General features: G+C 43.4%; 1 protein-coding gene across 1 annotated transcript in view; it reads left to right on the top strand.

The window, feature by feature from the left end:
• Positions 1-22,642, top strand: part of AFF1 (ALF transcription elongation factor 1) — a 268,126-nt gene extending 245,484 nt beyond the window's left edge. The window contains exons 17-21 of the mRNA XM_082265696.1: positions 996-1,067; positions 1,190-1,283; positions 7,235-7,278; positions 9,448-9,662; positions 21,281-22,642. Of these exons, the coding sequence (XP_082121822.1) occupies positions 996-1,067; positions 1,190-1,283; positions 7,235-7,278; positions 9,448-9,662; positions 21,281-21,402 (547 nt within the window). The 3' untranslated portion in view covers positions 21,403-22,642. The remainder of the gene's footprint in view (positions 1-995; positions 1,068-1,189; positions 1,284-7,234; positions 7,279-9,447; positions 9,663-21,280) is intronic.
• Positions 22,643-25,638: the final 2,996 nt, after the last annotated feature.

Here is a 25,638-nt window from a genome sequence, read left to right as displayed (position 1 = left end):
GGAGGGAATCATTCTATGCCTAGATGTGGTAACGTGAGAGCGAGATCTGGTAATATTTGTACCCCAACAATATTGGAGGTTATGCAGAAGTAGTCTTCTTTTTTTAGGCTTTTTTTTTGCCCCTTTATTTCACTTTGTGATCCAGCCAGTAACATACTGCCTTTCTTCAGGTGTCTGCAGTCTGAATGAAGTAATAACAAATACACCTTTTGGACAGCAGCTTTGTCAGTCTGGGAAGAGGGTTGTTTTAGACTAGAAGAATTAGACTTGACCAGCAGATTTGAAGCTGAACCCCATTTTACACTTTATAAGCAGGTACTACAGCAAAAGGTTTTTTCTCTTTAGGATAAAGGTTTTGCATAAACAAATAAAAGTTGACCATTTTATAATAACCCCCTATAAATAGTAAATAGCTTCCCTCAACCCTCGAACTGCTGCTTTGTCCGAACATAGCTTGGTCTGTTAAAATGGGTTGAAAAATAACATATAATGCCTGGATCACCAGGTGAAAATAAAGAAAATAAAATAAAAAACAAATGCAGACAACACATCTAAGCATTGGTAAGCTGCAATTTAAAACATTTTTGTTTTGGGGTTTAATCCTGCTTTAAATCTGTGTCCTAATAGCATTTTGTAATACTTGCAAAAATGCAGTCAATGGGAAAAATTAGCTAGTTCGGTTTACAGCATGGCTACCTTTAGAAGTCTTTTTTTTTTTTTTTTTTGCGCATCTTTGGTGTGGACCACAGACCAAGGATACTGCATGCCTGAAATTTTTTTTTTTTTTCACAACTCTGTTGAACTGGCAGACCCACTCTTTTTGTCAGTTAGCGCAGAGACTGCATCCATCAGCTGGATATGAAAAGACTGAAGTTGTATAATGAACCAGCTGTCCCGTATTTGGTCACCCAACTGAATGAAGCAGGCACTTTTCATTTTTTCTCAGAAGAGAAATATTTCCTGGCTTCAAGGTTATTTTCTTTTGTACTTCACAGGTTTATCATGAAGTTGAAGAACTTCTCTGAAAGTTCAGCACCCACACATGAAAAAGCTTTTGCAGTTTTATGGTAAGTGGCTGACAAGCAATGATATCTACTTTTAGTTGATTATGAACATTTTTCCCTGTATGTCATGCCAGACTACTTGGATTCCTGTCAACTTGCCTAATTCATTTTTCTATTGCCCCTAGCATGCGCTGCCAGTCCGTTCTCTACATGGCGATGTTTCGCTACAAAAAAGACACTGCATTAAAGTATTCCCGCACGCTTGGGGAGCACTTCAAGGTAACACATCTATACATGTTATGGTTATTTTTTTTTCTTTATAGCTCTAGCCATGATAACCTAATAGCATTTTGTTGGTCATACATCTGCTCTTTTGGACATTTTTTTCACAAGTTTATATAGATTGTTAAAAGTGCATTTTGACAAACCTCTGCCATCAGAACATTTTAGATACATTTAAGCCATTGTCATCGCAGAGGTTCTTATTATAGTCTATTAGGATTCAAGGAAGAAATCACGATCAGTTTCCATGTACTGTATAAAATGTCAGGTCTTTCAATGTATGTGGACTTTAGACTCCTAAACAATCAGATTAGAATCCCGGAACTAAATCGAGTCGGCCTGAGTGCTGCTCAGTCATTAACAACAAGCTTTGTAATCTATGAATAAATACATAGAAAATATATATATATATATATATATATATATATATATATATATATATATATATATATATATATATATATATAGGGTTTCCTGTTTTTTTTAAATCCTAATTTAGGGATGTTGGCTCACACTGCACTTTAATTTCTTAGCTTCCTTACATGTGAATACATACAAAGCTTCTTCGAATTGGCTAAGGCAGGCAGATGATGTCATAATCTCTGCCTCAACCAGTCAGTGGTAGATTTGTATTCATTCATAAAATACAAAGATTGCCGTGAATGGTTGGGTACAGGCCTTTAGTAGTAGTCAACTGCAGGGTGCTATACATGAATACGGCCATGGTCCATCTATATGGTACCCAGTCCCTGAAGAGTTCGGGGATATGCCCACTAACACAGGGGAAGTTTGGACTTTATATGCTGTCTAGCATTGTGGACGGGTAAGACAGGGTCACCCTGTATGCTTTTGATTGTTACTGTAAATGTCTGGGGCTATATTTGGATTGTATTCATTACAGTGCAAAGTTTTCAAATTTGGCACTAAAACTCAACCACCCAGAGTTTAGTCTCAAGTAGCTGGCCAGGTGTTGCATCACACCACAGGCCACACATTTTACCGCCACTTCCGCCTAGAGCCCTTATATGGTACTCAGGCACGTCCTCCCACCCTTTCTCCACAAGGATTCATTACAAGGCTGTCTACAGTCAGGTTGCTGCATTCTCCTTCTGGATACGTTTACCCTATGTTTCTCACCCTACTCCATGATTGGATACCCTCACACATAGATTTGGCGGAGACCAAGCAAAAGAGTCATTGCAAAACCATGGGCTAATACTTCCTCTGCTGAAGGCCTGCAGAGCACTCAATCTCATAGTGATGATGTATTCCTTTGCCTCCCCCTCACCAGAACACATCGGTCAGCACTTGGAGCCATTGGCCGACAGAAGACAGACAGGCTGCTGTACACACTGGCTGAATGTCGTCCAGTTTCTGTTGAACCGGTCGATATTTGGGCCAGTGTATACCAGCTTTTAGGTTGACCTCTCTTGCAAAGTAGCCTTTTAGTTGCAATCATGTCTGTCAGATATGTCTTGAGTTACTCATATTTTACAAAGAGAAGGTTGTCCTACACCAAAAGACCACCCTTTCCAAGCTGATGCAGAGCACCACAGCATGCCCCCATTAATGCAGAGCGCCATAGAATGCCCCCAATCAATGCAGAGCGCCACAGCATGCCCCCAATCAATGCAGAGCGCCACAGCATGCCCCCAATCAATGCAGAGCGCCACAGCATGCCCCCAATCAATGCAGAGCGCCACAGCATGCCCCCAATCAATGCAGAGCGCCACAGCATGCCCCCAATCAATGCAGAGCGCCACAGCATGCCCCCAATCAATGCAGAGCGCCACAGCATGCCCCCAATCAATGCAGAGCGCCACAGCATGCCCCCAATCAATGCAGAGCGCCACAGCATGCCCCCAATCAATGCAGAGCGCCACAGCATGCCCCCAATCAATGCAGAGCGCCACAGCATGCCCCCAATCAATGCAGAGCGCCACAGCATGCCCCCAATCAATGCAGAGCGCCACAGCATGCCCCCAATCAATGCAGAGCGCCACAGCATGCCCCCAATCAATGCAGAGCGCCACAGCATGCCCCCAATCAATGCAGAGCGCCACAGCAGGCCCCCAATCAATGCAGAGCGCCACAGCAGGCCCCCAATCAATGCAGAGCGCCACAGCAGGCCCCCAATCAATGCAGAGCGCCACAGCAGGCCCCCAATCAATGCAGAGCGCCACAGCATGCCCCCAATCAATGCAGAGCGCCATAGCATGCCCCCAATCAATGCAGAGCGCCATAGCATGCCCCCAATCAATGCAGAGCGCCATAGCATGCCCCCAATCAATGCAGAGCGCCACAGCATGCCCCCAATCAATGCAGAGCGCCACAGCATGCCCCCAATCAATGCAGAGCGCCACAGCATGCCCCCAATCAATGCAGAGCGCCACAGCATGCCCCCAATCAATGCAGAGCGCCACATCATGCCCCCATCAATGCAGTGCGCCACAGCATTGCCCCAAATCAATGCAGAGACCAGCGTGCGTGCTCCCTTCAATGCAGTGTGGGCTTCCCCCTGAGACCAATGCACTTACCTGGCGGTGGCTTCTCTTCAGTCCCGGTGGCAGCGGCTTCTACTTCAGTCCGCCGGTGGCTTCTTCTCTAGTCCCGGCGGCGGCTTCTCCCCTCCTCGAGACTCCGTCCTCTTCTGCGGCGGCGGGAAGGTGACCGGGCGGGGACGGTGAGTGATTGATGCACGCACCGGCACCGCCCCCATTGCGGCGTCAGCAGGGTCAGGAATCGGATGTCCTGAATGATAATTGGTCCAGGCTGGAGACTGGACCAATCACAGCCAGGATATCACAAAAGTGGGAGTGTCCTAGCGCAATGACCTGCGCCCAGGTGACGCCCCAGAAGGCAGCCTTTCCTTTTTTTGGGGGGGCGGCGCCCCTGCGCCCCCTATGCACAGGCCGCCACTGCTCGCCACACCCCTGAATGTTCCACCAACAATGGGGACCGCTCAGTAGAGGGATCGCAAAGTCAAAGTGAGGCATAGATAAAGTCTTCTCCAATTAGATGAATAATCCAGAGGAAAAAGACAAAAAGCCTTGTGTCACCTGTACTGTCTGAAGCCCAGCCAGTAAAAGACTTAAAGTGGTTGTAAACCCACTTTAAATTAAGGCTTACCTATAGGTAATGTAAATATCTCCTAAACTTGCACCGTTTAGGAGATATTTAAATTGCATGCAGCCGATGACGTCATCGGCGCATGCGCTCTGAAGAAACGGCCTCCCGTGCTGTTTCTTCAGAGCCCTGTGCCGTGACTGGCGGCTCCCGCGCGCATACATGGGAGTGACGTCACGCGGCTCCGGCCAGTAATACAGACGGAGTCTGCAGACCCGTAAGGAAGACGGGTGAACATGGATGCGGCCGGCAGCAGGGACAACGTGGGCTTCGTTGTAGGTAAGTGTCACATAATGTGCTAGTATGCGATACATTATGCATTTACTTTGCAGGAAAAAAAAAAGTTAAGAGTTTACTTCCTTTTTAATTCACACTGCCAAAAGATTTGTATTTCTATCCATCCAGTTATGCGATTCACACAGCTCTGCCACAAAGCACAGCCCAGTAACACAGCTCAGGGGTATGTGCCCCCCCCCAGACAGATACAGACAGTCTACAGGACTGTGGCATTACTCCCAAGATCTGCTGATGGAGGGTGCAATGCTTTACAGGTCCATTACAATAAAAATTATACGTTCAGATTTTTTTTACATGCAAAAAAAATTTGCATTCATTTATTTTATTTATTTATTTTTTTTAAAGGTGAACTTTTTCTTTAAGAATACATACTTTAAGTAGAGTATATATTTTTTAAACCAGAGTTTAGTGTCCTTTTAAGTACGACTTGGTATGTGAGTTTGAACGGTCAGGCTCACTGAGGTCCACAGTATAAAGATGGATACAATAATTTTTTTTATTTTTTTAACAGAAAGTGGATACATTCGTTTTTAACCATACTTTTTTTTTTGCTTTTTTAATGTTCTAGTTTTAGTGTGTTGTGCACAGTAAGTTTTGAACATCCATTTTAATTTTCAACATTTTTTTTTTTTATGTCTTTAATTTAAATAAAAGAAGAGAACCGCAAACAGAGGTTGTACATGCTGAAATATAGTCAGAAACATAAGCAGCACATGCGACATGTACAAATTGTCATACAAAGACACAACATGACATTCAGAGGTTTGCCACGAAAGTAAAATATATATAATGACTTAGAGTTCCAAAATGTTCTGAATTAACCAATACTTGAACGTAATTATTACATTCATGAAAGCGCTTAGAGGTGGGGGCATAGAGTAGAAGGATATGTGTCGAAAAGGAGAGTTCTGGGAAAACAATATTAATAAAGCCTACGTACATCCCCATAGTAATAAAGAAAGGCATAGGGGAGAATAGGCAGAATCCAAACACCGCAGGTATCTGAGAGCTTTTCCTACTGGGCATATAAGAAGTTCAATGGAGTCATGAAGGAAGTCCATTTTAAATATTTTATCCCCCTTCTTTATCAGTTTCCATCATCCTAAAAGACCTTAAGATGGGCAGTTCAACCAGTTTTATCAACATTAATATAAAGACCCTTCTGTTCTATCTAACTAAAGGGATTGCTTCATATTGGTTCACCTATTATATAACTAATTAGGAAAGGTTTACATTTGGTTAACAGAGCCAAGAACAGGCTCAGGCAACTACGGACCTCCAGCAGTTGTGGAACTACATGTCCCATGAAGCATTGGAAAGACAGTTACAAGCATGACGCGTGAAAGGATTTGTAGTTTTGCAACAGCTGGTGGGCCGCAGTTGACCAACCCTGCTTTAAACTTTTTTTTTTTTTCTCTCTAAAGATAATAATCAGTGACTAGTTATGAGTTCAGGTATGTTTGGATCCTATTCTGAGCTATCACAACAATAAGCTGTCGTGCACACCTCCAATCATAAGCTGCTGAGACATTTCCCACCACGGAGCGGATACAAGGTGGGCTCAGACAAGGATTCAAACACGGTTGCGCTAATCCTTCTGACAGAGCATTAACCACTTCTGGATCAGAAGATTTTCCCCCTTAATGACCAGGCCATTTTTGCGATTCGGCACTGCTATACTTTGACGATTGCACGATTGTGCGGCGTTGTACCCAAATAAAATTAATGTCCTTTTTTCCCATAAATAGAGCTTTCTTTTGGTGGTATTTGATCACCTCTGCAATTTTTTCACTTTCTGCTATATAACATTCCAGATAAAAAAAATGTAAAAATCAATTTTTTTTTCATAATTTTAGGCCAATTTGTATTCTGCTACATATTTTTGGTAAAAAAAAAAATCAATAAGCGTATTTTGCTTGTTTGCGCAAAGTTATTGCGTCTACAAACTAGAGGAAAGATTTGTCATTTTTATTTTTTTATTTATTTTTTTTTACTAGTAATGGCTGCGATCAGCAATTTTTTGCGGGACTGTGACATTGTGGCGGACGGATCGGACACCTAACTGACATTTTTGACACTTTTGGGGGCATCGGTGACATTACTACACTAATCAGTGCTAAAAATATGCACTGTTACTGTACTAATGACACTAGCAGGAAAGGGGTTGAGACCAGGGGCTATCAAAGGGTTAAATGTATGCCTAGGGGGTGTTTTCTAACTGTGGGGGGGGGGTGGGCTTATGGAATCAAGGGGGGTGCGCTCCCATGAGGAGCGATCGCGGGTGCCCTGTGGCAATGGCGGCCCCTGGCCCTGCAGACAACCTCCCTGCTGGTGAAAGGGCCCTTACGATTGCTCACACGAACCTATGTAGGGGTACGTGGTTTTCTGGAAACCTGCCGCCTTATATTTGTGGCGGCTGGTCAGCAAGTGGTTAAATTGACGTATTATTGGAATTATCAGAGTATTGTGTTAAAATTGTGAGACTTGCCACAGACCTAACTAATTGCTGTATTTTTTCCCACCAGAGTTCATCCAGAGCTGCTCAAGCACCTTCCCCGTGTGTTGCTAGGTGAGCTTCATTTTTTATTGCACAAAATGTAAATTTAAAAAATGCCAAATGCTGCAAAGAAAGTTGAACAATAATTTTCACTCTTGTAACGAGTATTGTTGGTACGGTAATTTTTATTCTTTTTACTTCCTGGCATTATGGGTCAGTAACACATGTCCATATTGCCCACAGTATGACCAAGTAGAAGCCTTATTAATTCCTTTGTGGCAAAATCACACCTGTCTGCTGCTGTTTTAACATGCATTTTATCCAATAGTGGACTTTCGGAAAGCTCTATGAAAGTATGTAGGTACACATGGTATGCCCTGAACTTGTCTCCTCCTCATAGCGCATGCGCCGGTGACGTCACTGGCTGCATCCAGTGTGAATTTCTCCTAAACACAGCACATTTAGGAGATATTCACTGTACCTACAGGTAAGCCTTATTATAGGCTTACCCGTAGGTACAACTTTAAAAAAAAGAAGGGAATGGGGTAGGATTGATATATTTATCAGGCCTACATCCCTCTTAATATGAAGGAAAAAAAGGATGAGGACCCCCTCGTGGGACTTTAACGACCTGTGATAGTAGTTAATTCATATAGAAGTACAAAAGATCATAAAGATATATACAAAAAATTGAATACATATTTTATTTAGAAAAAACAATTCTTAACTACTTCTGGACCGTAAGGTATACTCCCTTAATGACCAGGCCATTTTTTTGCAATACGGTACTGCGTTATTTAAACTTGACAATTGCGCGGTCGTGCAACCTTGTCCCCAAATAAAATTGATGTCCCTTTTTTTCCCACAAATGGAGCTTTCTTTTAGTGGTATTTGATCACCCCTGGAATTTTTTTTTGCTCTATAAAGAAAAAGAGTGATTCTATGGAAAAAAAAAAAGATTTTTTACTTTCTGGTATTAAACATTCCAAACAATAAAAATAAAAATACTTTTTTAATCATTTTAGGCCAATATGTATTCTGCTACCTATTTTTGGTAAAAAAAAAAATCCCAATAAGTATATATTGATTGGTTTGCACAGAAGTTATAACGTCTACAAACTAGGGGAAAGATTTATGTAATTTTTATTTTTATTTTTTTTTCTAGTAATGGTGACGATCAGGGATTTTTAGTGGGACTGTGACATTGTGGTGGACAGATCGGACACCTAACTGACATTTTTGACACTTGGGGGGACCAGTGACATTACTACAGTAATAGGCGATAAAAATATGCACTTACTGTACTAATGACACTGGCAGGGAAGGGATTAACACCAGGGGCGATCAAAGGGTTAAATGTGTCCCTAGGGGGTGCTTTATAACTGTGTGGGAGATGGACTTGCTGCATGAACACACAGACCTCTTATTTAGGATTCTCACATTTACATTTTACATTGTTATGCTATGAATATTTCAGGCTTACTGCACCTTATTATTTATGTATTGTAAAGCAATACGCAAAATATCTGTGGAATCACTGAATACTGGAAAAAGAGAAATCCCTAATTTGTCTTTGAATGGTCATCTGTGATCTTGAATTTGAAGAAATAGGAACGCAAAATCTGATAGAGCACTGTATAGGAGATGTCAGATCTTTATAGGTATGGTGAATATTGGCCCTAGCAGTTCTGCACTTTGGCTAAAAACAGCTCTTGCATAGAAAGCACAATAGCCCACATGTGGACATGCAGTCAATTTGCTAGGCTTACTAAAGCAATAAATCTGTATTTGCAATGCTGTGAGCACAATACAGAACATATACAGGTTGCATTAAATTTTTTGGTTTTAAAAAAAATTGAGATGGATATGGTTTCCCAGGTGTCTGAGCTCACAACATCTTGTTTGCTGTATCACTGATGTATTATCATCCAACATTGATGCTCTTTAACCAGCTATGAGGAAGGAGTAATGAATATTGCTTATTCTGTTTCCATTTTGGCTAGTTTAAAGGTCCTGTGTCAAACATTCCCATCTTCAGCCCTGCCTGCACTGTGAGCTGGCTGTGGTCATGCTTGGTGTGAAGTTATCACACAAGTGAATGGTAGCAGTATTATAGCAGGTCTTACAATTATTATACATATCTTTCCATTAATCACTGCTCGTTGTTGGATGGCGGTCTCATTTTATACTGTGTTTTAAGCTGATTAATAAGCTCTACAATATCTCATTTTGTGCTAGAAGTTCTGGTACGCCGTCTCCAATGTCCCCGACACCTTCTCCTGCCAGCTCTGGAGGATCTCAGCCAGGATCCAACAACAGTGGGAGCCAGAGCAACTCTGTTACCATCCCTCAGATGATACATCACATAGCATCATCTTATGTCAACATCACCTCCTACATCCTCTATGCTTATGACATATGGGAACAAGCTGATTTGTTAGCAAAGAAAAACAAAGGTAGGATTCGTCATTGATTTTGAATGTAATTAATGTATGTTTATAGATTACAAAATCTCTATGGTTGCATGTGTTACATCTGTGCACTACACTGTAATTCTCTTGTAAACATTTGGGATTGTAAATCAGAAATCTGTTTGGAAATGGAAGTTATAGACCTGTTAAAAGTTTTCATTGCATTATACTAAGGTGCACCGCATTGCTGTGCAGATCACATGCGATGTCTTTGCCGTGCAAATTCATTCATACAAACTGTATGGCTGAATTTGCATCGCATTTAGACCAAGCTCATGTAGGACACTTTTTTTGTCTGCACCAGAATTGGATCGCATTGGTGTGAACGCCGATGTGATCTGATTCCAGTCCGAATTCACAGTTCACACTGCGATCTGCGAACCGATCTGGGGGTGTGATTAACTTTGTATTGACACCCGCAGCGGTTCGCAGAGGGCAATGTGAACAGCCGGCGATTCAGGTGCGATGCAGGAACCCGCATTGGATTCGCAAGTTGTTCCGTGTGAACCTGCCCTTAAACAGAATATTATACCTAATTTTATCCAAGCATGTTTAAAGGATTTTTCAATTAATTTTTTATGTATATCTGGGCCAATATGTCTGGGCAACAATATTTGCTCATGGCAGTGATTGTGCCCTACCATTCCTTTACCTTAATATTCATCTGTATCACTTTAGCCTGAACAGACCGTTTTGTTTTGAGATAGTCTGTGTGTAGTATGTAGTGCAATTATTGTTGCCATATTTAAGCATACATATGAGTTACATAGTTAGGTTGAAAAAAAAAAGACACAAGTCCATCTGGCTCAACCAATAAAAAACAAAAAAAAACAGTAAAGAAAGCCCAACCATACAATCCCATATACACAATCCTATACCTGCAGTTGATCCAAAGGAAGGTGCAAAAAACCAACAGCAAAGAAAAAAATCTTTCCTGATCCCCCAAGAGGCAATCGGATATTCCCTGACTTCACTTTACCTATAAATATTAGTACCCATTTAAATTATGTACACCCAGGAAAGAATCCAGGCCTTTTTTAAAGCAATCTAGTGAGCTAGCCAGAACCACCTCTGGAGGGAGTCTATTCCACATTTTCACAGCTCTTACGGTGAAGAAACCTTTCCGTATTTCGAGACAAAATCTGGTTTTCTCTAGACGTAAAGAGTGCCCCCTTGTCCTCTGTGATGACCTTAAAGTGTAGAACTCGTATAGTGAACTTAGCTCACTCTATGGACCCCTTGATTATCAATATCCCCCCTTAATCTCTTCTCAAGAGAGAATAAATTCAGTTTGTCTATTCTTTCCTGATAGCTGAGCTCCTCCATGCCTCTTATCAATTTGGTTGCCCTTCTCTGCACTTTCTCCAGTTCCTTGATATGCTTTTTAAGAACTAGTGCCCAAAACTGAACTGTATATTCTAGATGAGGTCTTACTAATGATTTGTACAGGGGCAAAAAGATACCTCTCTCTCTGGAGTCCATGCCTCTGTTAATACGGGAAAGGACTTTGCTTGCTTTGGAAACCGCAGCTTGGCATTGTATTCTATTATTAAGCTTAGAATCTACCAGAACACCCTGATCCTTCTCGGCTATGGATTCCCCCAGTTCTACTCCCCCTAGTATGTATGATGCATGCAAATTCTTAGCCCCCAAGTGCATAACTTGTGGCAAATTAGGTTTAATGTAAACATCCCTTGTAATAGAAATAGGCATGACAGGTCCTTTTTATTGTGAGATCTGGGGTCAAAAAAGACCTCAGACCTCACAATTACTCTAAAAAAAGAAAAAAAAAAACATCAGCCCTTTAAACCGGTTGCTAGGCAATGACGTTTGACGTCGCTCCGGTCCTCCAAGACCATAGAGTCAAGTGAGGGCCATCTTGCCCTCACTCAACTTCCTGTCTCAGAGGATCCGGAACCGGATTGTTTTCCCCGCTGCCAGCGGGTCTGGTAAGTGGGGAAAACGGGCGCGACGGAGGGGGCGGGGGCACCTCTTCCGCCGCACCGTAAGGGTGATCCCACGGAAAATCCATAGCTGGGACCACACTTATCTGAAAGCCGACCGCCCGCCATTTAAAAAAAATACAGAGGTTATGGCAGCTATCTGCTGCCATAAACCCGGTATTTAGCTTTAAGCGACCAACGTAAATAGTCGTTATGCGGTCGGTTATAAAGATATTAAAAAGTAAGGGTCCCAACACTGAACCTTGGGGTACACCACTGATTATTATTGTTATACAGGATTTATATAGCGCCAACAGTTTGCGCAGCGCTTGATGATAACCTTAGACCATTCAGAGTAAGAATCATTAACCACTACTCTCTGATATTTCTCTATATTTTAGCCAATTTTCTATCCATTTTCTGTGTGATTTTTAATTTTTAAATGTATGTATTAATATTTATTTATGTATTTAACTTCATTGCTATCACATATAGCTCTAATTGCCCACTATGTGATAGCATACTGTAATAAAAGGTTCTCATTAATGAAGTATCAGGGGTCCTTTAGGTACCAGATGTCTCCCCCTGCCCTTCACTGAAGCTAACTGAGCACAGATTGTGCCCCATTCACTTGAAAGTTACATCCAAACACAGAAGTAATGTAATACATACTTGGGAGATCAGAGAAATAATGTTTCTCTCTCCGTTTCAGCTTCTGACACCCATCATGCTGGTCCTGGGTCCACAGGAGGGACATAGGAGCCCAAGATACATTGCGAGGCAATCTGGTGGGGATTGGTGGGCTGTTGCTGTACCTTTAGTGGGCAGTGGAAGCCCTTTGCCACCTGAACAAATGTAACCACCTGCCGACCGTACATTTACTGCGGGCAGGCGCCATGTTTAGGCAAAGCGAAGACATTTTGCCTGTACAGACGTGGGGGTGCTGTGACATATGGTACCTGGGCCAACCACCGTATCCTGTACCATGTGACTAGCTGTAGCCAATCACAGATCACTAGTATTCACAGCTGTCATGAACTTGGCTCATTCATGACAGTTCAAAGCATTGTTTCTACAGTGATCTTCATTGTACCAGCAATCAGTTTCCCCCCCCCCCCCGCCTGTTTCTGAGGCCTAAGGATCCCTTCTTGGTCCCGGAGTGCCTCGTGGTGCTGCGAGAAAGGTTCTTTCCAATGTGCACCTGTCCAAGGATTGCTTACGGGGCTCTCTTTGGGGCGGTGCAAGACCTGGTACTTCAAGGGGTGATTGTTCCGGTTCAGACTTTGGAAAGTTTTTAGGGGTTTTATTCAAACCTGTTTATGGTTCCCAGGAATGAAGCTAAGGTGCGTTCATTCCTGGACCTCAAGCCACTGAACTGCTTTGTGCGGGTACAGAAGTTCAAAATGGAGTCCATTCGCACGATGGTGGCATCCCTGCATCAGGGGGATTTCCTTGCCTCTATCGACATCAAGGACACTTACCTACACATTCCAATATGTGTCAATCACCAGCACTTCCTCCGCTTAGCCGTGGGAGAGGAGCATTATCAGTTTGTGGCGTTACCCTTTGGTCTCGTCTCCGCTCCTCGGGTCTTCACAAAAGTGTTGGCCCTGGCGCTAGCATTATTACGTTAGCAGGGGATCACAGTACTGGGCTACTTGGATGACCTTCTCCTGCGAGCAGAGTCTCCTACGACTCTGATGGACAATGTGGAGATCACTATACTGACTCTGAGGGAGTTTAGCTGGATTCTGAATTTTCAGAAGTCTGCTCTGGTTCCTTCCACAAAACTGGACTATCTGGGTCTGACTCTGGTCTCTGCTCTAGCCAGAGTGTCCCTTCCTCTGGACAAACTCCAGAAACAGCAGGCTGCAATTCACCCTCTGCTGTCCAGCAGAAGGTCATCCCTCCAGACTTGCATGCAGGTGCTGGGCCTGATGGTCTCTGCCTTCGAGGCGGTTCCGTTTGCACAGTTCCATACGAGGCCCCTGCAAATGGAGATTGTGGCCAAATGGGACAGGTATCCGCAGTCTCTGGACAATCAGATCCGGCTGAGCTGGGGAACAAGTGGGTCCCTGATCTAGTGGCTTTGTTCTCTGGTGCTTCGAGAGGGCAAATCCTTTCTCCCCTTGTATTGGACAGTGGTCACCACTGATGCCAGGTGTAAACTCTGCTCAGGGGGTCTGGTCTCTGGAAGAGTCCAGATTACTCATCAATAACCTGGAACGCCGAGCGATCAGACTGTGCCTGGATGATTAGACGGATTGTCTTTTAGGGGTGTCCAGTGCAAATTCAATCGGACAGCGCCATGGCTGTGGCTTATGTTAATCACCAGGGGGCACAAGAAGTGTCTTGGTGGCTCTGGAGGTAGCCGGCATTGTACGGTGTGCAGAACATTTCATTCCAGCCCTCTCCACCGTACACATTGCAGGGGTGGAAAAATGGCAGGCGGATTATCTCGGTGGGCAGGCGTTGGACCACAGGGAGTGTTCTCTTCATCCGGAGGCATTTCATCAGTTGTGTCTCCGGTGGGGCACCTCCAAGATGGATCTGTTGGCGTCTCAGCTCAACAGAAAGGTGCAGAGGTTTGTGGCATGGTCACGGGTTCCTCTGGCAGACACCACCGACTCGCTGGGCCAGCATCGTCTGAGTTACAGCTTCCCTCCTCTCAAGCTTCTGCTGAGACTCTTGCACAAGATCAAGGCAGAAGGGATTCTGGTCATTCTACTTGTCCCTGGACTGGCCTCGCCGGTCTTGGTACGCTGACCTAATGTGGCTGGTCGCCGACATCCTTTAGAGACTGGTGTCGGCCTTGGCGGTCTTTTTTTTTTAACGACCTTTGGCCACGCACTCTGGTGTGTACTAGTCTTCATGGAGTGCGACACTTGGCTCCTCCAGTGCGGTATCTATTACTACGATGGGACCTAAAATTTGTACTCTGTTCTCCAGAAGCCTCCCTTTGAAAATCTTCGTGAGATTCCCCTGCCTACTCTGTCCCAATAGGTGGCATTTTTGGTGACGATCACCTCTGTGCACAGGGTGTTGAAATTGGCGGTGTTATCTTGTCCACCCTACTTGGTGGTTCACAGAGATAAGGTGGTGCTTCGCCCCTGTCTGTCATTTCTTCCAAAGGTTAGGGCAATTTGGGTGTACCTGGCAGCTAGGGAGTCTTTTAGGAAGTTAGACTCACTATTTGTGCTCAGTGATGGGCCTCGGAAAGGACTGTCCGCTTCCTGTGTGATCACAGGGTTCTACCCAGGAGCCTGGAATGGCTGCTGAAAGTCTGAGACAGCTGCTCCTGCCCCCTCCACAGCTCAGCGCTCTAGTCAGCGTGGGAAGGACAGAGCAGAGAGCCAGTGACTAACAGTCACTGGTTCTCTGCTCACGGAGCGATGTCTTGGAGTCTGCAGGGGACAGATGCAGCATCTACATAGGTAAATATGATTCTTAAAAAAATTCCCAAACTTTTTACTTTTTTTTTTTTGTCTTTTAACATTCTGTCACCAGTCAGTCATATCATGATACTGTACTGCGCTGGTTGACGTGTTATAAAAAAAAAAAAAATGATTTACTTTCTTTATTTTCACAAAAATTGTAACAAAATTGCAACTTCAAAAAACTTGCCATGCCTCTTACTAAATACCTCAAACTGTCTACTTTCCAAACAGGTCATTTGGGGGGTATTTGTACTGTCCTGACTATATCAGGATTGATCAATTTTCAAATAAACAGTATCTCACAAAAGTGAGATATGTGACAACACTGAAGAAATGACACTTTGCTACCATGTAAAGTATTGAGTGTGCAGGTTGTATAACAGTGTAAATTTGTTGTCCCCTCAAAATAACTCAACACAGCCATTAATGTCTAAACCGCTGGCCAACAAAAGTGAGTACGCCTCTAAGTTAAAATGTCCAATTTGGACCCAATTAGCCATTTTCCCTCTCCGGTGTCATGTGACATTAGTGTTACAAGGTCTCAGGTGTGTTAAATTTGGTGTTATCGCTCTCACGGTCTCATACTGGCCACTGGAAGTTCAACATGGCACTCCGAGGATCTGAAAAAAAGAATTGCTTCTCTACATAAGGATGACAAAGTCCCGTTGGAGGTAACGTGTATGGGAGGTGGAGTTTCGGTTCCTCACCTGCTGCTATCCTCGTCTGGCCATCGGTAACAGCTGATTCGGCTGGATTATTGTGCCTGTCTAGGAGATTGTATACCAAATGCCTACAATTCACCTACAGATGTGAGTGTAATTTTAATTTATGTCTTTAATAAATGTGATTTTAAAACGGGGAGCACTTAGATCTGCTTTTATATTTATCCATTTTTTGGTGAGACCAATTGACGTGATGGGGACCTGATCCGGGTCTTCAGAGGAGGTTTCCTAAGTGTGTCCTGTGGTTTGGAAGTGTGGAAAAGTGTGAGAGTGATATCCCCACTATGGGAAAGCGATTTTGACCTGCTGGTAATACAGAAGTCATTGGCTTCAGGTGAGCACAGTCTCTCTCTCACTGGTGGAGGGTTTGCCATATCACCCTTCATTTCTGCACCCTATGGACTATTTGGATCTTCCTGGTTCAATCCTCTTTGATTCTCTTACTGCGCTGCACTATTTATATATTATCATCTACATAAAGATGGCCTAGGCTATAAGAAGATTGCCAGGACCCTGGAACTGAGCTGCAACACAGTGGCCAAGATCATACAGTGGTTTACCAGGACAGGTTCCACTCAGAACAGGCCTTGCTGTAGACGACCAAAGAAGTTAAGTGCACGTGCTCAGTGTCAAATCCAGAGGTTGTCCTTGGGAAATAGATATACGAGTGCTGCCAGCATTGCTGCAGAGGTTGAAGGGGTAGGGGGTCAGCCGGTCAGTGCTCAAACCATACGCCACACACTGCATCAAATTGGTCTGCATGGCTGTCACCCCAAAAGGAAGCCTCTTCTAAAGATGATGCACAAGAAAGCCCACAAACAGTTTGCCGAAGACAAGCAGACTAAGGACATGGATTACTGGAACCATGTCCTGTGGTCTAATGAGACCAACATAAACTTATTTGGTTCAGATGGTGTCAAGCATGTGTGGCGGCAACCAGGTGAGGAGTACAAAGACAAGTGTGTCTTGCCTACAGTCAAGCATGGTGGTGGGAGTGTCATGGTCTGGGGCTGCATGTGCGCTGCCGTCACTGGGGAGCTACAGTTCATTGAGGGAACCATGAATGCCAACATGTACTGTGACATACTGAAGCAGAGCATGATCCCCCTCCCTTCGGAGAGTGGGCCACAGGGCAGTATTCCAACATAACAACCCCAAACACACCTCCAAGACGACCACTGCCTTGCTAAAAAAGCTGAGGGTAAAGGCGATGGACTAGTCAAGCATGTCTCCAGACCTAAACCTCTTGAGCATCTGTGGGGCATCCTGAAACGGAAGGTGGAGGAGCGTAAGGTCTCTAACATCCACCAGCTTCATGATGTCGTCGTGGAGGAGTGGAAGAGGACTCCAGTGGCAATCTGCGAAGCTCTGGTGAACTCCATGCCCAAGAGGGTTAAGGAAGTGCTGGAAAATAATGGTGGTCACACAAAATATTGACACTTTGGGCCCAATTTGGACATTTTCACTTAGTGGTGTACTCACTTTTGTAGCCAGTGGTTTAGACATTAATGTTGAGTTATTTTGAGGAGACCGCAAATTTACACTGTAACACAAGCTGTCCACTCACTACTTTACATTGTAACAAAGTGTAATTTCTTCAGTGTTGTCACATGAAAAGCTATAATAAAATAGTTACAAAAATGTGAGGGGTGTACTCAATTTTGTGAGATACTGTATATACCATAGTTTGTAGACACTATAACTTTCCTACAGACCAAATAATATACACTTATTGGGATATTTTTTTTTTTTCACCAAAGACATTTTTTTATTGGATATGTTTTATAACAGAAAATAGAAAATGTTTTCTCTTTCATTCATGGACGGACACAGCTTCATATCTTCTTTGACCCTTGGGTTATGCTACTCTCCATAGGAGTAGGACATTAGGTGGAAAATAATTGACTACGCCTATAGGGCAGTCCTAGGGCATATACTCCCAATTCCTGCTATAATAATTCAGGTTTTTTTCTGCCTAGTCAGGAGTAAGGACCTAGTTCCTTGCTGGGATCTTTGGTCCTAGCATTTTTAAACGGATATTTTATTTTTTAATTATTTTCTGAACTACAATCAAGTCTGTTTCAGTGCGAACTACAATCAACTGCTGGACTGGGCGTCTCAGATCCTAGATCCTTACGGTCTTCTCAGTCCAGCCAGCGAGCAAGACCCGACCGCAGCTTCGCGCTAGGCCGGACGCAGCATAGCCCCACTGGACAAGGGCTGGCCGGCGAGATAAACGCCTCACAAGGACGCATAGCCCTGGTCAAGGCCTAAGTCGCAGCGTACCTCTGGCCTGAAGCCCCCCTATTCCAAGATGGTGCGGTGGTTTGCCCGGAGTGGTGCCTGCTCGTTTCAAAAGTGTGGTAAGTAGTGGACCCCCTTCCCTCTGGTGAATCCTTGGAGTGGACGCAGACCCCTCCCTGATTGGTAACACCCCCCATTGTGTCCTTCCTTCCCAACGGCCCTCCTCCTCATTATTGGGGTTCCCCCTGCCCAGTCTCTTTCACCTAGCTCCCCTCTGTCTCCCCCCCCCCGGGTGGCCATATCATTTGCATGTATTGGGGTGTTCAGCAGTGATTGGGGGGGGGGGGCTCGACGCCAGCTTACCAGTCCGCAAAAATTCTGAAGTGATGGTCCTGCTGAGGGGTCCCTGCCAGGGCCCCTCTTGCTGGCTGCATGTACCTGGTGGTCCTGTGGGGGTTACGCGGGCGCCGCCATTTTGCCATGGATAGTTCCTAATGGTAAAGGCGGCCATGTTTGTGTAGCTCGACGGCCATGTTTTGATAGTTCCCATTGATTCTAATGCGGCGGCCATTTTCTGGTATACTGTGGAGCGGTGATTCGGCGGTGCGCTTCTAGTGGCAGAATCTGCGCTTCCTTTTCCTCTATGAATGCCGCACGGCTTGCAGTTTGGTGCTCTGTGTCCCTCCTGAGTCGGTGGTGGTGAGTCCCTGGGGAGGGGCACGATCCCTCTTTCTGCTATAGCAGTGTTTTTGTTTTTTTTGTTTTTTTGCGTTTGGACCTGTGGTGCCACTGGGAGGGGTTCAGTGATTTTTCCAGATTTTGATGGCAGCCCCCCTTTCACCTGCATCCTCTGCCTCCTTAGATTCTGAGGTTGATTTGGCCGCAGCGGACGTGAGTCACCCTACTAGGTCCACTACGGCTGCGCATGAAAAGGTGCTTGTGGAAGCACTGATTGCTTCTGAAGAGTCTTTTTTAAGGAAACTGACAGTTCCGCCGGTGGTGGATTCTCAGGTTTCCAGGTTAAATAAAGCCACACTATTGCAGGTGGAGGACTTTCCGTCCTTTTAAAGATCCGGTGGACAAGAGAGCTGAGTCTCTGGTCTGACACCTTTTTACTGTGGCCGGTACAATTTGGAGGCCAGTGTGTGCCATAACCTTGGTCTCCCAGACCTTAACAGAATGGGCTAAGCTTCTGCGCCAGGATGTGGATGGGTCAGCATCCTCCTGAGCTGGTGGATCAGTTGCTACAGGGATTACAGTATATCTGTGTAGCCTCTCTCGATGCGGCTCTTTTAGCCTGCAGAGTGCCTTTGACAGCTGTGACTCTTCGCCGCACAATTTGGCTGAAATCCTGGTCTGCAGACCAGGCTTCCAAAAGGGTGCTAATCGATCTCCCCTTTGTAGTAGACCGCCTGTTTCCGAGCTTGTATGGAAGAGATCATTAAAGGTCCTTTGGGAGGTAAGAGTACTCTGCTTCCACAGGTCACCAAAAGCAAAGAGCCTCGTCGCAAGCATGGTCCTTTCTTCTTGGCTCACAAACGACCCTTTAGTCCTGCGGGATCATGGGACAAAGGATCAAAATCCACCCGTAACTTTGCGGGAGGTTCCAAGAGACCCTTGTCTGGTAACTCAAAAGCGGGTTCCGCTGGTCCCGCAGACAGGTCCACCTCTGCATGAAGGGGCGCCCTCACCCGTTCCTGGGATGGGGGGATGTCTTTGCTTCTTTCCAGACCCGTGGTCCTCTTTCATTCAAGACAAATGAGTCCACAAGTTGATTTGGTCCGGTTATAAGATCGAGTTTCGATCCTTGCCTCCGGCAAAGTTCTTCCCTTCCAACTTGCATCTGTCCCCGGATCATCTGAAAGGCCTTTGCAAGGATTCATTGTACCAGTTCCAGAGTCTGAACGTTTTCAGGTATTTTTGTTTTAAACCTATTTACTGTTCCCAGGAAGGAAGGCAAGATCCGTCCAATCTTGGATCTCAAATCCTTGAACCGCTTTGTGCAGATTCAGAAATTGCGGAGGGAGTCCATTCGCACGGTAGTGGCCCCACTTCATCATGGGGACTTTCTGGCCTCTCAAAGTTTTTTGCAGGCTGCTGTTGCAGAGGCTTCAACGTCTTGAGGGTGTATTTTTTTTTTTTTTTTTTTGGTAGGTGAGCTCCAGTTCCTGGATGAGCTCCTGGTTTACCTGTGTTTTTTTTTCCCACCCCTCATGTTGACACTGCTTTGGGACATCCCAAGAGTCAAAGACGATTTGGAGCTGTGTCCATTAATGAACGAAAGAGAAAACTGGATTTTTGTCTTACCGTAAAATCCTTTTCTCTGATGTTCGTTGACGGACACAGCACCCACTCCTCTGTTGAGTTGGGTTATGTATTCTTCTGACACTGCTTGATACAAAACTGAAGTCCTATAGCAGGAAGTGGGAGTATAATACCCCCTAGGACTGCCCTATAGGTGTAGTCAACTAGTATTCCACTGCTATGGAGAGCAGCATAACCCAAGGGTCAAAGAAATGGTGGATATGGAGCTGTGTCCGTCAATGAACATCAGAGAAAAGGATTTTACGGTAAGACAAAAATCCAGTTTTGTTTTGTTTTTTACAAAATGTTCAGTCTTTTTTTATTTCTATAATAAAAAATTGAAAGCCCAGTGGTTATAAAATACCAACCAAAGAAAGCTAAAGTTGTGTGAAAAAATGATATGAAGTTCATTTGCATGCAGCATTGCATAACCGTGCAATTGCCAGTTAAAGTAGCACAATGCCAAATAGCCCAAAATGGCGGGGGTCATGAAGGGGGTAAAATCTTCCAGAGCTTAAGTGTTTAAACACGCTGCTGGCTAATAGTGTAAGTAATTCAGTGCTGTAATATACACCCATATACAAGCTGGAAAACTTGTAGCACTGCTTGGTATCCTGGCATCGCAAGTGAGAACAAAAACATGTCTCGGTGTCTGCGATTCAGAGCATCATATCTGTTTTGCTATTGTTAACTTGATACGAAAACAATTTTACTTTGCATGTCTATCCTATGGCCTGGAAATCTTTCTGGCAAGATTATGGTGTAAATATAGAGATTGCAAACTAGTCGTTTTCCTGTTCAAGTGTAATCCATTACATGAGTCAGTGAACATTCTTTGTTTATAAGTAGCTTTAGTTTTTGTATCTCAGTTTGTATTAATCTGTACAAAGTAAAGTATAGCTTGATGGTGCAATTTGATAACATGTTTTCTTGTGGCTTTTTTTCTGTTTCAGATTTTTTTGCAGACCTCAGTGCAATGATTTGCCCCCTTGCTTTAAACAGCACTATGACTGAACTGGTACACTACACTAGACAGGGTTTACAGTGGCTGAGACTGGAATCAAATGTGACTTAAACTGTGCTTGAGGACACTTACTCTTTGAACTGATTTGCACTTTGTATGCCTAGAGTTTGCAATTGGGCTTGTGAGTTCTAGGAACAAGAAGAAAAATTAACTCCTGGGATCTGTTATGACTGGAAGCCTGCTGAACCCTGCCTAGATCTCCAGGTGTGAAGATGAAGGAAACTTCATAATCAAATGAGGCCTTTAATAAGTTCAATGTGGTATTGAGGAGGTTGGTCAAGTTAGTGGTCGTTAAACATTTCTAATCAAAACCAGCATGGGAGAGGTATTTTAGGTATCAAGTTGTAAACAAGCTACCCAGCAGTTCTGATCAACCAACTGAAAGTATGCTAGGCTTGTTAAATAGGTTGACCCTTTCCCGCCATCCCAAATTTATGGAAATACGTGAAAGGGATATGCCCAAAACCACACTGATTGTACACATATTGCCATAAGGGGGAATAACATATGACCTTACAAGTTTTGCAGATTTCTTTTGTTCATTTCCAATAATCAGAACATTGTGCCTTAATTCAACTTTCAAGTGTCCAGTAGTTCTTGTCATATGTTATTCTTCAGCAGAAATGTAAAGGAAAGCAGGAAACTCTGTCTTGTGAGACTTCTATGATCTGGAGCAGGGCAACACTGCATTGTATACCTGGTGGTCCTGATGCTGTTTTCTAAACAATCAGGATATAGAAAGCATTCTGTGATAACCATAAAGGGATGAATGAAATGCGTTTTGGGGGTACAGTTGAACAATGCCGTCAGTTACGATTGAGAAGTCTCTAAATTCACTGCCACGCTTCCAAACCAGGATTAGCCATTCAATTCCTTGGCTTTTCATGATTGTTAATCCCTCACTTGGGGTTTTCCTGTTAATTGGAGGACTTCCTTCATCATACAAATGGAAAACTTGCAGTTTTTACCACATATATTTTTTTTAATATTGCTTAACCTGGCATCCCCTGAATCCATGTTTCTTCAATGGTAAGCCATGAATCCGTTTTAACAAAAACTAAGGTACACTATCATTCCCCACTAAAGCACACTAAAATGTATTCCTATCTTTCTTGATAACAAAGACACAGTCATGAATTCCAGAAGACTGTTATTTCAACATATAGCACTTAATACAATAGCAGAATATAGTCTTTCAGTTGACCTGCATTAGGTTCCAAAAATGATCCCATGTAAACCTTTTCCAACTAGTGATACTTCTTGGACTAGTAAAGTGTCATAATCTGTACACAATGCTTTGACGTGATTGATTTTTAGATATGTTGAAGATGAGTTTAGAGTAATTGTATGTAAAGTGTTTGGCTGCACTGCTCATTACAAAGTACTTGGATGTAAATATTTTTGTTCCAAGAATATGATCATATTTGGCTAGAGTGGTTCTTATTATAAGCTACTTTGGCTTTAAGGTTAACCTGTGGCCTGACTATGGGCAATAAAATGTGTGTATGTGATATTCTTAACTCAGTAAATGAGCTTTAAAATATGCAATCAGTGACCCCTGTGGCTGCAGGTACTGTAAAACAAGCCATCCTCAAAGATCACAACAGAGACTTTGAAATCAGGTTGCAGTCAGTTACCGATCAACCTGCAGCACCCAGTGTTTAAGACTGGAAGGCCACCAGATCACCAAGCTGCAAAACAAGGGCTCATGAGCTATGACTTCAGTGCCTCTGTTGTAAACAATAAGGATGCATTACTCCACAGTGCAGCCACAGAGGTAAGTTGAGGCTTGTTTATGGCCCCACTCACACCTGAGCATGTTGTCACTCAATTCTCAAAGCAAGACAACGTTCAAGTTTGAAGAATCCCACTATCCTTAATGGGTCTGTTCACACCTGTGCACTATCACTGATGTTTGAAATAGTACACACGTTTCTTTTGGGGTAGAGTTGTGCATTTGCAGCCCCATAGACCTTATTGGGAGGCCTGAAAAGCATCTGTTTACGCACATTTCAGGTGCTCCCATTTAAAGGTCTAAGGAGCTGAAAATGGATGATTCTGTTCATGTCTAGTGTGAATGAGGCCTAAAAGCTCCTTTACTGTTTGTTAATATTATGTAAATGTTTGACTGTCAATCTGGCCTGTAGGGTCATTTTTAATGTCATAAAATAGAACCTAGGATATGCAGTTGTCCACGAATGAGTAAATGCAGACATTGGCCTGCTTTGCAGAATAAAGGGACCCTGTCAGGATAGAAATGTGGGGGCTGTCATTGCTGACTTTTTTTTAATGGTGCTGAGACTCTTGGGCTGTCTGTCTTAGCGCTGTTCACACTGCCATGACTTGTCATGCAACTTGAGAGTTCAAAATTGCATGACAAGTTACACCCCATTAAAGGTGATGGAATTGTTCTAATTGGTGCAACTCAAAAAAAGGTTCCTGCACTAATTTTGGGCTATTTCATCACGACTTGCATTGACTTCTGTTAATGAAGTCGCAAGCAAGCCGCAATGAAGTCATGCCGGCTGTCAAAGTCGCACGACTTTGAAGCTGCATAGATGTGAACCGGCACTTACCCCTGCTTTCACCACCTGATTCATTTACGTGGAACAGATGTTTAGGCAGTTAAGTAATGGGACACCTGGTAAACATGCAATTCTTCTAGGTCAGTGGCTCACCAGGTAGTGAATCGGGAATATTAAGTGGTCCCAGAACCTGTAAATGAAAAAACAAGTCAGCAATGCCAGTTGGCATTATGATTCAGTGGTACTTTGGCATTTTTAAAAAGGTTATGTCAAACAAAAAGTACAGTATATTATTATGCGGCATCCCCTTTGACTTTTTCAGGTGATTGCAGCAATATCTGGGTCCATTACCAGTGTATAGCAGCAGCCCTGAAGGAGAACCTCATAAACCATAGTTAATGAGACATGTTGCAACAGGGCCAGTAATAAGTAAGTGTAAAGCAGCAGGATGTTCAGTTTTTTTAGTGTAATCAGATTCAGTATCTACTGTTGTTAGCCATTTTCTAAACATACATACCAGTACAATAATACTCAGAACAGACACATAGAGGGACATAAGATCACTCCTTTTGGGAATATGGGAGCCTCTATTGCTAACTTGTGTTTTAATTTGTTAAAAGCTATGGGCCTCATACTTGCCACACTTTGGCGAGTGTGCCTCAGACATGCATGTGCATATCAAGTATCTGATAACATATGTTTGCTCTAGGTCTATGACATAGCAGGGAATAAAGGAAAAAGATTGACCACAAGAGAGCACCTTCACCTTCTTTGTGAGTCACTGTTCTGGACCAACTGTGCAGCCAGTCATGTGTTAGGACACCTCATAAACACTTGCTTATTCTAGATTAGTGACTCATAAACTAGCAATGCAAAAGAAAAAAAAAGGGATGATATGATCCTTCAAAAACAAGTTCCATTTGTCTGTCTTAACATCTTCCCTTAAAATCACCCTTTTACCCTTCGCAATGTATACGTGCGATACATAAGTGGACCTAAAGTCACTCCTGCTGATAAACTGCTAAAAATGTCCATGGACAAATAGTAGAACATAGAGGGGAGTTTACGGACAGAAAAAAAAAAAACCCAAACTCACAAAAATGTGAGTTTAACAGCAGCAGTGTGCATGAGGCCTAAAAGTAAACAAGCATAGTTTCATGGTTGGCCTCACCACATCATCGCAATATGCAATCGGTTCTACAAAAATGTTTTATTGTGAACATGTATTGCTATTGCTTCCTAGTCATGAGGGTCCAAGATGCATCAAATGCCATCAGACTCCATCCCTAAAATCTTATTATTTAGGGCTTAACAGATTAGGGTAAGGAAGCTGATTTGCATCAGTTTTGCAAGATGCATTTTGACAGCCTAAGCAACTATCTCTGGATCTAAATTTGAATATTTTTATTCACAATAAAAAGATTTGCTTACACACCTTGATGATATCGGTTCCAGAATAGGCATGATAAATGTCCGTGGAGGAAAACCGAGTATTACTGTTTTTCTTAAGATCTGTTTGGTAAAAATGAAAAACTAGCTTAATCTTGTACATTCTTGGCCAGGTTTGGCCATGCATAACAAAAAGGAGGTTAAGGGGGTAGCTACTGAGTTTGCTACTGGACCGTACACTACTGTGCTTTTGGAGGCTGGAAATAAACATATTTTTATTTTTTATAATATTATCGTGCTGCTAGAATGCTGTCTTTTCCTCTTAGAAATCAGACGTGACCGGTTATAAATCATATATTAGAGATATTTTTAA

The sequence above is a fragment of the Pelophylax lessonae genome, assembly GCF_965119305.1.
Source record: "Pelophylax lessonae genome assembly, chromosome: 1".
Lineage (NCBI taxonomy): Eukaryota > Metazoa > Chordata > Amphibia > Anura > Ranidae > Pelophylax > Pelophylax lessonae.
The sequence above is the reverse complement of the archived record's forward strand: the minus strand, read 5'-3'. Positions and strand labels throughout refer to the sequence as shown.